This window comes from Nomia melanderi, chromosome 1, assembly GCF_051020985.1.
Source record: "Nomia melanderi isolate GNS246 chromosome 1, iyNomMela1, whole genome shotgun sequence".
Classification (NCBI taxonomy): domain Eukaryota; kingdom Metazoa; phylum Arthropoda; class Insecta; order Hymenoptera; family Halictidae; genus Nomia; species Nomia melanderi.
This window is the reverse complement of record NC_134999.1, coordinates 28,222,083-28,236,059: the sequence shown is the minus strand read 5'-3', so window position 1 is coordinate 28,236,059 and position 13,977 is coordinate 28,222,083. Positions and strand designations below refer to the sequence as shown.

The 13,977-nt window shown below is 31.2% G+C and overlaps 1 protein-coding gene across 3 annotated transcripts in view; it reads left to right on the top strand.

Moving 5' to 3' along the window:
* Nucleotides 1–13,556, top strand: part of PCB (Pyruvate carboxylase) — a 51,758-nt gene extending 38,202 nt beyond the window's left edge. For 2 of the 3 annotated variants that reach the window (XM_031980431.2, XM_031980432.2), the window contains exons 8-14: nucleotides 75–393; nucleotides 3,889–3,939; nucleotides 6,190–6,657; nucleotides 7,637–8,026; nucleotides 9,185–9,620; nucleotides 10,290–10,686; nucleotides 11,170–13,556. In XM_031980431.2, coding sequence (XP_031836291.1) covers nucleotides 75–393; nucleotides 3,889–3,939; nucleotides 6,190–6,657; nucleotides 7,637–8,026; nucleotides 9,185–9,620; nucleotides 10,290–10,686; nucleotides 11,170–11,418 — 2,310 coding nt within the window. In that variant the 3' untranslated portion in view covers nucleotides 11,419–13,556. The remainder of the gene's footprint in view (nucleotides 1–74; nucleotides 394–3,888; nucleotides 3,940–6,189; nucleotides 6,658–7,636; nucleotides 8,027–9,184; nucleotides 9,621–10,289; nucleotides 10,687–11,169) is intronic. The other variant, XM_031980433.2, reaches the window with a different exon arrangement.
* The last annotated feature ends 421 nt before the right edge of the window (nucleotides 13,557–13,977 follow it).

The window sequence follows — 13,977 nt, the reverse complement described above, 5'->3', positions numbered from 1 at the left end:
AAAGAAATCATAGGACAAGGGGTTAACACAAAAATGATTTATATTTTCATTCCAACATTTTCATTTTATTACAGGTGATAGCCCACGCAGGTGACTTGCAGTCATCCTGCGCGAAAATGAATCGCGCTCTTCGCGAGTTCCGTGTTCGCGGTGTCAAAACGAATATTCCATTCCTGTTGAACGTGTTGGAGAACCAGAAGTTCCTCAACGGAAAGGTGGACACGTATTTCATCGACGAAAATCCGCAGCTGTTCCAATTCCAGCCGAGTCGGAATCGTGCGCAAAAGTTGCTAAACTATCTGGGCTCTGTCCTCGTAAACGGTCCTAGCACTCCTTTGGCGACCGATTTGAAACCGGCGGAAATAAAACCGCACATTCCCCAGATTGCTCTAGGTACAGTATCAATGCTTCAGCTGGTAGCAATTTTTACCGGATTACACTTATCCGCGACTGCGAAGCCTAGTAGCGAATCTCGTTACTTCGATTTCACGATCAACATGATTGGGTACGGTTGAAAGTTTCGGAACGCATGCTTTTCATGCGAGGGTCAGCGAATCAATGGATCAGATTATTTTCTCTTATTTGTTCTGTACATAGGGTGTCTATACTCATTGATGATTATGTAGGCTGATTTCTGGAGGATTTTGATGCTCATTAACTTGTTAACGATAATTATTTACAACACTGATTCCTTAATTTAGATGTCTTTGAAATATGTTGTGGAGGACTGATTCTGAACTTTTTTCTACGTATGTTACCGCTGTTCGGCCTTGTTTTTCTAAATATTTGTAAAAATATGTCCGAAAGTAGGGAGCTTCTGTACTCATTTACGAAAAGGATGAACCTCGTATGATCTTGATCTTACCATATATTATTAAGGTCATTGTTATGTACACCCAGAACTTTTGACAGTGAGTATTAATTCAAAAGTTATGAAGCAAACGTGCATAGAAAAAATTTGTTTAGAATGATGATTTTGACAACATATTTCAAGGTCAATCAAATCGGCGAGGAATCAGAGTTGTAAATAATTACGCTGTTAACTGTGGAATTTAGTTTGAAAAATCTCTTGTTTTACGAGAGATAAATAAAATGAAAGAAATGAAGTGTATACTCGTCAAACGCAGGACAAATGCATCTAAGATATATTTTAATGAAAAACCAAAGTGAAACAAAGAATTACACGTTTATTTGAAAAAATAAAGAATTCATCGTTGAAAGGATTAGTATCATTCCAAGCTTAAAGAAGACGTGTATACTCGTCAAACGCAGTTAACTAGTTAACACGTTCACGCCGGTATATACCATTTGTGGTACACGGCTGATTTATAACATTAAAATAAATCAATGTTAGTAAATAAGTTATGTATCAAATTATTTATTTACGTTTACCTACAATTAGCAATTAAAGCCACATAACTGGAGATATAACAAAAGAACGTATTTCAACATTAGCTTTACAAATTTTATTATTGTGATGTATGATTAAACATATAGAAACATGTCCCAGCGTGAATGTGTTATACATTGACAATTAGAGATCTGGAATACGAAATACGCTTTTGTTAATGAATCACACTTCAAGTTGCGGTGAACCTCTTCCTTTATAATAACAAGTAAGACTCTGGATCAGAGCAAAACACTGTTTTGCTATTTTCAATATTTTACCTTCGAAGTTAATGTGTATTTATAGTAAATGAAACACTTCTTTGCATTTCTTGCAGATTATTGACAATAGAATTGATCGATAATAAAATTGGTCGAGTTATATTGCGAAGGAAATCGTATGGCAAGGGGTTACACGTAGTAACAATTACGTGAATATTCTGTAGATTTAAATGAATCCTATATTTGTTTGAAAGCGGTTTGTGTTTCAGTGTCCAAATATTGTAATGTGGGTAACATTTTTCTTTATTATATATTTTCTTTTTCTTCAGTTTAGATGTTCAGTTAGAAAAAAATAAAAATATTACTATCAGATATTGTTATTAACAGGATAAGGAGTCGCACAATAGAAAACTTGAATCTCGGTTTTATGATCGCTTAGAAACTGCAGCTTTTGAATACTTATATAGATTATAATACGATTTACGATTTTATTTTGATATAATTTTATTAATCTTTTGATTTTAATTTCGTACGTCGTATATTTAACGTGAAATCACTATAGAAAGTTTTCTGTTCAGGGGATACATTAAATTAGTGTTGAAGTGAAGTGTTTACTTATTTAGACATTTAAACAGATCAGTACACTGTGATGTAATGAATAGACGTATAAAATGTCTAGATATAACTGTGTTCCAAGTTTATTATATGCTGGTCACTCGGTTTGTCTTACTTTATTTCACTGTTGAGTCAGAGGAACGAAATTTACAATGGAAATACGTCACTTATTCTAATAAATGTCTAGGTGAAAAGAAGATAATCAGTTTTGGTTTAGAAAGTTAAATATTGTTTATGAGACTTACGAGTGACTGAAATAATTGAAAAAATAAACATTTTCTATCATATTTGGTTACTTTCTTATTCGTTTATTAGTTTCTGCTTTACCAACGGGGATAACAAAGGATAAAGGATGTAAAATTAAAAGCGTAATAATAAAAGAAAATAAATTTTCCTCATAAAAGAAAAATACAATAATTTTTAAATGTCTCGTAAAATCTTTTGACTTAAGGTGTAATTCATTTAACAAAGCGTATTAACTTTTCAAATCCTTTTCTTGTAAGCAGTCATATATTTTTAGAACCTGATTGTCCTTTACAGGAAGCAGCAGTCCCTGATATGATCTTTTACAATCTCCGCATAACATTCGAATACAAAAATTCTTTTTTCAATAAGTATTTGAAAATACAGAAAATAGAAGTATCAAAAAAGACTAAAAAGTGATAGTTAAATCTCTAAGAAATATGAAAAATTAATTAATATTCTAGTTGCAAAAATAAATTCAACACTATTTATTGAATTTACTTTATTCGATTTCATTAATATTTGAACTGATTAAAATTATATAAGAATAAGAATATGAAAAGCAAGTAATAGTCGTGTATAAAAGTTTTAAGAGAAATATTATTTACATTAGTTATTATTATAAACGTTTATTCAATCAATTCTATCTTGATACGATTTTTAAAATTATTATTAAATTAGAAATGTATGGTTTTTAATTAGTATTAGATTCTATAGTTTTAGAATCATAGTAAGATAAGCTAACACTAGACATTACAACAGTATAAAACTAGATATTATTATCCCAATTCTACACTACACTTTTAGTTTTATTTTCATTCATTAGTTTATTCTAATATTCACTATGTTTCTAAAACTTAATAATTTTTGTAACAAATCAGAAATTCTTATGAGAAAAAAGTATTTACTAATATTACAAAATGAAATAGGAGTGGACACCCTGCTAGCTTATAGTTAGAATTTAGTAAAATAATATTTCATGCTTTCGTGCTGGGTACACAGACAATTGTAATGGGTCATCACTATTCAACATTTTATGTTGCATTTTATTTCTACACCTATAATTGAACACAGTGCATCACGTGCACACATTCCACATCCTCTATATAAACACGAAACGTTCATTCTCTATTACAATCTGGCATGGTATTTCACGTTTTTTCTATGTATTGTAACTTTATGTTTTCACCGATGGGTAAGATCCGACTGAACGTTTGGTATTTCAAATTTTCTTCCTGTGTTCGTTAATTTTCGTAACAGTTTACCCAACTAGAAAATTCTAGTTTAGAGTGTTATCTTTCCAGCACTATTTTTTCTGTTGTTAAATAACTCTTCACGTTCTTTTAGATATTAATGACCTTTAGTTATTATACCTCATTGTTGACCGCATGCTTTTATCTTTTCGTTTGGCCATTTTTTTAGACTTTGCTAAGCTTGCAGCTGCTGAAGAGAACGGTGATGCAGATTTACCAGGTATGCTTACTATGTATTATCTTTTCCTTTTATTTTATTTTGGTTTAAGACACAGAAACTACTGTTGTGGTTAGGGAATTGATTTATTTATCTAAAATACAGCAGGAAAGGGTGCAGTTCGTCGACTTTTTATTTTTATTTGCTTTCAGGAGAGTTTGGTCATTTTTATTTGATTTTCTTCCAGCCTAGAAATTTGTGTTCAATAATTTAATTGGAATAATTGACTTCAAAGTATTTCTTAGTATTTATTTTTCTCCGATAAACGATCTTCATTGTGATTGCAAATTGCAACGCATTACCAATACTTTTATTAGTTATATTAAATTATATTCAATTATATTCAATTCATATTTTGAATAATACTAGTACATAAAAATTTCATTTGTTTTTTTCGCGTTAAATATAAAAGTGCATATATTTATGCGATAATAAAAGTGTTAAGTATAAAAGCTTAATCAAAATTTTCTTTTGAGAATGAACACGAGAAACAAAAAAATAAAATTTTACTATACTTTTTCAATATGATCACACGATTTATTTTAAATGTCATAATTATTAAAGAAAATGAATACAATATTAAGTTTGTTTCGTTCGCAAGTCACTCGTTCCTGTTTTATCGATAGAAGCAAAGGAAGGTAACAATTTTGTTACAGCCGAATTTACAAAATTTGGTTAGAATGACTAAACACTGTGTTTACAGATTTTGATTTATGTGTGAATTTGATTAAGTCCATTTTTGAGAATGTACAGAAAAATTTATCATCGTAATTGCATATATGTTTTTTGAGGCATGCATAATGGAATGGTAAAAAAGTAATTTATGAACAATTTAACTTGTTGAATTGAATATGAAATCGAAAAATCTTTTACTTGATTTAGAAAATTAAAGCTAATTTCAAACTTTTCAAATCGAATTTTATTTGTAATGTTGCTATTTTCAAGTGTTTACAGCATTGTGTTCTTGAAATTACTTTGAATTTTAATATTCTCACTGAAAATATGTCAATAATTTTGTTTAATACATAGAAAGATATTTATAGCAATTTTTATAGGTACACATTTTTTGTTTAATACGACAAATTTAATTATAATATAGTAAATAGTAAGGATTAACGTAATCTTAAGTATAATAATATTATTAACAATATCATTTAACGTACTGTATACTATTCTAAAAAATCACATTGACTTTTCAATTAAAGGCATTTTTTATTTTCACTGAACAACTGACTTTTTTAAATAAAATGAATCAGGTGTACTGTGTTAAATGTGGAATGTCTGTTTGTACATATTACAGAATATTTTTCAATCATTTGCATAATATTACTTTCATAATTTATTAATGTGCTTGTAATTAATTATCATTGTTTATACAAAAGAGTTTTTTGGTTTAGTAACTATTATAATAGTCTAGATGCTGTAACTAAACATATGTCAAAGTATAAGATTAATTATTTTACATTTTGCACGCAGAAACGAACACAAACATTGATACAACATGCACAGATACTTTTACATTCATACTTCATCGGGCTATAGAGTTCTCAAATTGTTGGGAACAAAGCTCAAGCTCTTTTTAACAAAAATTCGGGGATATCATTCATACAATTCGCTCAGAATAATATAAATACAAACTGCGAATTGGGAAGCAAAAAAATGAACATGTTTTTGACAAATCTCCGTACGTAAAATGATTTTTAATAAAAGTGAATAATGAAATAAAAGAATATTGAAATTCGTATTTAATTTATTCAATAAAATGGAAGATCCAACATCAGAATAATACTTGCTACAGCAAATAGAATTAGGTCGATAATAACAAATTATAACATTTAATTATGAAACAATTCTTTTATACATTAAACTGGATACAATAAATAAAAAACGAGATAACAAAGTCTCGTAGCTTTAAATATACAAATATTTTCACCTTTACTGTGTTTTAAACTTCTTATTAATTTAATTTAGACATAGAAATTAATTAGAAGCAAAGATTTTGTGATGGTAGGTAATACAACCCGACAGAAACGCTTCAATCATAATCCCTACTCTTGGTTGTAGGTGCTTATTAACAATCAAATTATCTGTAAATAACAAAAGAAATCATTTCAAAGTAACTTCAGGATGCTTTCATTTCTCGATTAATCTCTCTTGTCTAAAGTAATTTCAGCTTACTAACAACTGCACGTAGAAGCTTATACCGACTTCCAAAGATACGCGTTATTCAACAAGTTTCTACTAATTTTTCAGATGTTAAAGAACCACCGAAAGGTTTCCGTCAAATCTACAAGGAAAAGGGGCCGGAAGCGTTCGCGAAGGCCATCAGGCAACACAAAGGATTGCTGTTGATGGACACCACTTTCCGTGACGCTCATCAGTCCCTGCTAGCTACTCGCGTGAGATCGCACGATCTTCTAATGATTTCGCCTTTCGTCGCTCAGAAATTTAACACTCTTTATTCCTTGGAAAATTGGGGTGGCGCTACCTTTGATGTCGCTCTTAGGTTCCTCCACGAGTGTCCATGGGAGCGGTTGGAAGATATGAGGAAAGCCATACCGAACATCCCCTTCCAAATGCTTCTCAGAGGTGCTAATGCTGTAGGTTACACTAACTATCCTGACAATGTTGTCTATAAATTCTGCGAACTGGCTGTACAGACTGGAATGGACGTCTTCAGAGTATTCGATTCGCTGAACTATCTACCGAACTTGCTTATCGGTGAGTAACTTGGATATTCGAGATTCTAGAAATGAACTTTCTTCTAAATTGCATTGGTCTGCTAGCTTACAAGGAAGGTATCGAACCCGGAAATTCAAAAACTTATGAAACTTTGTGTCTAAGTAGAGTAAGTCAAGTCGTATATATTGCAATTGAAAGGGCGAAGCCACCCCTTGAAGAAAATGCAAATTTTTCTTTCTCGTGGATTATTTTGAGAACGATACGAGATAGCGAAAAACAATTTAAACAAGAAATATATTGCTCTTTCGTGTCTATAAAATTGCAAAATAAAATTTTTCTAAAAGGTATGGTGGCGAGGGAATTTTGAAAAATTTGAACATTTGGAAAATGTTATTTTGCAATTTTATAGACATGAAAGAATAGTGTATCTTTCGTTTGAACTTTTTTCATTATCTCTTCCCATTCTCAAGGTAATCCATCGGAAAGAATAATTCGCATTTTCATCAAGGAATGGTTTCACTTCTTCAAAGTGAAATTTGGCACGAAAAAATGTATTAAGCTTGAGTCATTATACTTACACACAAAGTTTTATAATTTTTTGAATTTACGGGTTCGATGCCTTTCCTTGTTAGTCTTATTTTTTTCATGAAAATACGTTGAACACGATATCTCAGAGAATAGTTGATGAAAAACAGTACGTATTGTATTTTGTATGAAAAATATATAATATCCATGTAAGTTCTAGGAGGTACTACGAATAAAGAGTTAGTTATCATTGTTCTAATATCTTTTTACTTAGCGTTATTTTGATTAATTTCCAAAAAGTCAAACTAATAGTTTCAACTTCATTCAATTAAAAAAAAAAAACAAAACATCTTAAATAGTATTTTCTTGGTATCGGTCATAGATTAGGCAACGTCGAGTTACGACAGATAATGCCGAGAAACATGAATCAACGTAAAATTAAAAGGCAGTCATTAATCAATTCACTCGTATAAAACAAAATGAAATTCTCTAGGTATGGAAGCAGCTGGCAAGGCCGGTGGAATCGTCGAAGCTGCTATCTCGTACACTGGAGATGTGAGCGATCCGAACAAGAAGAAATACGACCTGAAGTATTACACTAACTTAGCGGATCAGTTGGTAAAAGCCGGCACTCATGTCCTGGCGATCAAGGATATGGCAGGATTACTGAAACCGAAAGCAGCGAGAATGCTAATCGACGCGATCAGGCAGAAACATCCCGACGTACCATTACACATTCACACGCACGACACTGCTGGAGCTGGGGTAGCATCCATGTTAGCCTGCGCGGAAAGCGGAGCCGATGTTGTCGATGTTGCCGTTGACAGTATGTCCGGAATGACCAGTCAACCTTCCATGGGTGCTATAGTTGCGGCACTTAGTGGTGAGTTCTTTTTCCATCGACTTTACCTATTCTTCGCTTGTATATGATTATAATTAGGTTTACTGGAAAGTTCTGTTCGATAATGTCATTTCAAGTTTTCAAAGACGCACAGTTCTATAGAAATGGAATCTACGAGTTACCATCACGCTGGGAAGAGGTCATTAACCTTTTAGCTACGGCGGGACTAACCTCAAGGCTATACCTCTGTACAGCAAGGTTTGACACGGTTTGCGTATCATAAATACAGCACTGCGATTTATGACTGATAGAATTTTTCACTGTATAATTACGTTAGATTATACTATAATGTGCACAGTTATCGATGACAGAGAACGAATTGAGCTGCTATAGTGGCGCACCGTTCAAAAGGATGTTATACACGGAAGCCACTATAGTGATGTATAGTAGTTAAAAGGTTTACGATGGAAATTATATTATTCAATATAAATTAATATTAATTCAATACAAATTTCAATATTAAATATTAATAAATGTATTGAAAATGTATTATTTTTTTTTAATTCGAAAAAAAGAACTTTCCGGTAGAAAAATCAAGTTATTATTCTAGTTATTATTTTTGGTCTATTTTTGTTTATTCTGGTTATAATTGTGAACCAAAGTTGTTATAGGAATTATTATCAACATTTTATCTCTATTTTCTTATTTTTTTATTACTAAAAAATACACAATGATAAAGTTATATAATATTACGATGGTCTATATGAGTTAGAGATTTTTTAGCTTATACCTATCCTCAATAGTTACTGCAAACAATAGAAAATTTTTGCGACGATATAAACGAAAGTAAATTGTCTTATATATCTCACATTATCTGTATCACGTTTCGGTATAGAGCAAAGAGTTAATTTAGTGAAATGAAATTTATCTCCAAACACTCTTAAGAAGTAGATTTTTTATCCTAATTTTTCTATATTTTAAATAATTATAATTTTTAAAATATTCATAACATTTTAAATATTTTAAATACTTATAATTATGAAAATATTGATAACTTCGTTTACAGTTTAAGTAATTACAATTATTAAAATATTGATAATCTTTCTTAAACTTCAAATAATTGTTGTAAACAGTATCCAAATAAGTGTTCTATTTTAGTACATACTCCAACTGTAAGCATTGTGCTTCCCTTTTTTGCAGGTACGCCGAACGATACTAATCTTGACCTCCGTGACGTTTCGGAATACTCCGCTTACTGGGAACAAACGAGAACATTATACGCGCCGTTCGAGTGTACGACCACTATGAAATCCGGAAATGCAGACGTCTATTTGAATGAGATTCCTGGTGGCCAGTACACGAATTTACAATTCCAAGCCTATTCCCTTGGATTGGGAGAATTCTTCGAAGATGTTAAGAAGGCTTATAGGGAAGCCAATTTGTTGCTCGGTGACATTATTAAGGTCACACCGAGTTCGAAAGTTGTCGGCGATCTTGCCCAATTTATGGTACAAAATAAGCTCACGGCTGATGACGTCAGAAACAAAGCCGAAGAACTGTCATTCCCTAAATCAGTGGTCGAGTTCTTCCAGGGTGCGATTGGCGAGCCTTATGGAGGATTCCCTGAACCACTTAGGTAACTTAAGCTTATATAAATATTAACCCCTTGCCTCATAACAACGTGTCACACTTGCGGTGAAGATTTTAAAGGGAATTTAACGAGTACAAATATTACTCAATTCTTGTGAATTCAAATTAAATACAGTGGAGCGTCGAATTACGTGTTCCCAATTTATGTTGTTTCACAGTTACATCGTCTCCATGTAACGCGGTAGTCAATTGTTTTTAACCAATATTTCTTGCTCTACGTGTTTACGTAGTCTCAACTGAATCAGTCTAACTTATTTGAGCAAAGAAATATATTTGCAGTAACACAAGTGTAATTAATCGAGAGTTGAGATGATAACAACATTAGATGTCCTCATCTTTAAATTATATTGTCAAAAAAAGATACTTTGAAAGTGTTAAATATTCGAAATGATTTTAAAAATAAACACTTTCACTTGAATAATATAATGAGTATTTGAAGTAATAAAAAAAATCTATTGTTATAATTTTTATAAGGATTACATATTAATCATATTAAATTAATATGAACGATCATATTTAAAACTTTCAGATCATATTTACTTATAATAGAATTTGTAATTATTATAATTTGATATTAGAATCTTTCTGTGTACTTTTCTTACTGATTTTATGCTAGGACTCCTAGCTTTCGCTATCAACATTATGTTCCTTACAGGTCAAAAATATTGAAGGACATGCCACGAATCAAGGGCAGGCCCGGAGAAAGTTTGCCTGCGTTAGACTTCGGCGCATTGAAGGCTAAGTTGCAAGAATCTCATCCACACATTTCAAACAAAGATGTCATGTCAGCGGCTCTCTATCCTGAAGTGACGAACGATTTCTTAACGTTCAGAGAACAGTATGGACCAGTAGACAAACTGGAAACTAGAATTTTCTTAACAGGCCCAAAGGTCGGAGAAGAGTTCGATGTCACTATTGAAAAGGGCAAAACTTTGGCTTTCAAGACTCTAGCCGTTGCAGAAGATCTCACGCCGAATGGAGAACGCGAAGTGTTCTTCGAAATGAATGGACAACTCAGATCTGTATTTATCAGGGATAAGGAAGCTGTAAAGGTAAAGTCATGATTTTCAAAATTGTTTCAATTTTTTCAATTTTCTAATTTTACAATTTTTTTGCAAATTAATGAGAATGATCGTTTCTATTCATGATATTGAATGATTGGAAAACTGCTTTTATTACACGTTTCCTTTAGCACTGTTCGAAGCAGATGAACTCAGAACATGAACATAATATTCTATTAACATCATAATATAATACATCATTTTTCAGAGTTTGGATATTTAAATTTGAAAGTAGCGAGTGAATCATTTAATTCTTTAGATGACAAAAGATATATATGTGACTTCTCTTTTTTAGTGTTTAAGACTTTGACATATAACTCAGTTTTTCTATGAACACGTTTCATAAGTTAAAAAAAATTCTCATTCGTAAAGGGTTAATGTAAAAATCGCCCATCCGTTTATTATAATATAAACAAAAAGAAATTGTCTCACGAAGGAGTTTGTAATTAAAAAAAAAACATTATTCTTTGTTAGGAACTTCATGTTCATCCAAAAGCTGCCAAAGGAGACAAAAACCAGGTTGGAGCACCGATGCCTGGCACAGTGATTGACATCAGGGTAAAAGTTGGCGATACGGTTGAGAAAGGAGCACCGTTGATCGTCTTGTCGGCCATGAAAATGGAAATGGTGGTGCAGGCGCCGAAAGCTGGAAAGATTAAGACTCTCGACATCTCTCAGGGAATGAGATTAGAGGGAGAAGATCTAGTTCTGACATTCGAATAGAGTTCCATATCCACTGAGACTGGAATGACTGTGAAATCATGTCGTTGTATACATTCTTAAGACAAGAGTACGTTTCGTTTAATTGATAGTTGCTGAATGTCGTTACTATTTGTATACAGATAAGTAGACTGCGGATTTCCGTGCATCCATTGCATATACAAATTCGTAATACATGAGGGAATGTGTATATTAATATATAATAATGAAATTTTTATTTCATTTTTGGTACGATCTTTCTACTGCCGAACAAAATGTGTCACTGATCATAATTTTTGTAGAATAGGTATAGACAGAAATTCGCATAAAAATCAGCAGTCTACGGATAAGTCTTACTCGTCTAAGAAATTGTAGAAAATAGATATTGTACATATTCTAGTTTTAACCAGAGGTTGAAATTTCATGAACTTTTATATATATATATATAAGGAACGTATTTGAATTTTTAAAATACATTTTTATTCTATGTCCTTGTCCATATAAAATTTTATTTTAATACATCTGTTATTTTTCAAAAAGGTGAAGTAATATTGTCTGCAGCATTAAAAAGAAAGTATGATACAGTAAATTGTGAATGATTTTATGAAAGTTAGGAATTAATTTACTACCTCGTAAATCAGTAGAAGGATTTAAAAATGTGGAAGAACATTGCACATAAGAATTCGATTTGCAACATTAATTAAAACAGTAGCAATGAATATTCTTTTAAAATTTTCATCGCACTGTAGATGCATTACTTGCTAAAACGGTTTCTGTGACACCGTTATGTCGCATTCTTCTTATCTTAATTGATTTTATTCATTCTCTGTAGTCACTGCTTTGCGTCAATCATTTACTAGTACTTAATTTAATGTTGCAAATATATCAATTATTTTTTATGAAAAATTGAAGATGATCATTCAACCGGCTAATGTGTTCATGTTTGGTGATAACTAAACTGTAGTAGATATAGGCCTACGACTTTAAGAAATCGGGAAGCGAGTGTCAAGAGGTGAATAATCGAGAATTGAAAATTATTATTTTTAATTCATTGTTAATGTTACTGTACCTCGAAACCGTGTAAATAATTATTTTATTTCACTGTTTTGTAACAAAACTGCATTATCGAATTACTGGTCGAAACATTTTTCGCATGATTAACAGTTCATTTTTTAATGAAATTGTCGAATTATTATTAGTAATTGAAAAGTTTTATTTTAAAAAATTAAATGCAATATCAGTTTGAAATTTTGTGCCTCTATTTTTCACATACCAATTAATTATGTACGTGAATGTTATGAAATTCTTGGGAAATATTTTTTCGGAGATATTGAGTATCATAATTTTAATATGATTTCTGGAAATACGATAAGTGTTTATTAAATTTAAATTCCGTTTTGAAATTATGCTTACAGCACGAAAAGGTTTTCCGGTGTTACGTACAATATAGTTTACATATCCTTGAATATGAATTTTATATAATTTGTCGCGGTACGTATAAATAAATATTGGCGCAAAGTTCTGATCTGTTAAATATTGTTTTGTTAAGTAAAATAGTAGAAAATATTATACTTCTTACATATTGCGTCTAATTTTTATTAGATAAGAGTAAAATTGTGAATTAAACAATTGCACAAAATATTAATGCTTCTCGCATCGAATGACCATGAATAATATTAATTAAACTTTTAGCAGTTCGTGAAACTGTTTTCTTCCAAGTACGATCAAAGCTGCCAAAATGTGTTATTGAAGCATTGCGAATTTTTCAACGGAATTGTAAGAACTTAACAATTCTCATGTCCAAGTATATGTAAAATTAGTTTTGGGAAAATCATTCCCTTAGTTGTAAAATGAAAATGGAGACCGAAAGTATCTAGAAACGTGAAGTGTTTGCAAGAAATGTTATATATTTTCAATAATAGATTTATCTACCGGGTACTGATATTTCTGGAATGTCTATGTGAAATGTAAAAACAATCTGAAATAGTTCTATGCACAAATGATCAAACTCAATAATGAATTGAATTATTGTAGTTGTATATTATTTATATAATAGATGATGTTTCCTTCAGTGACTGTTATTAAATTCTCTGTTGTTTATAATTTCAATAAGAAATTACATACCTTACATAATGATATTAAAATAAATTAGCATAATCGTTTTTGAAGGTTTACATTATTTTTAGGTGAACCTGTCAAGAATCTATGTCTTCATTGATTCATATGATTTTTTAATATGTTGTAGAAATTAATATTTTGAACAACTTTCACTTATATATATAACTTGTTCTTTTGCTAATTCTGGCAGCTAAAAGTGTTGTTAGATGTAGCTTCAGTATCTATAGGGTGTCTTACCTAAAATCAGTTTCTTAAATGTAAAGAAATGAATTTTATTTAGATAGCTGAGGATAGTATTGGTGAGGCTGTCTTTTCGGGGTGGGGGTGTAAACACTAGGTGCTTTAATTCATAAGTAACATGATTGAACAACAGTATAGATGTACGTTGTCACGGATACAAAATTCATTGTAGTATTACCGACAGCTTTTCATAATTAGAAAACATAAGTGAGCTCACTGGTTATA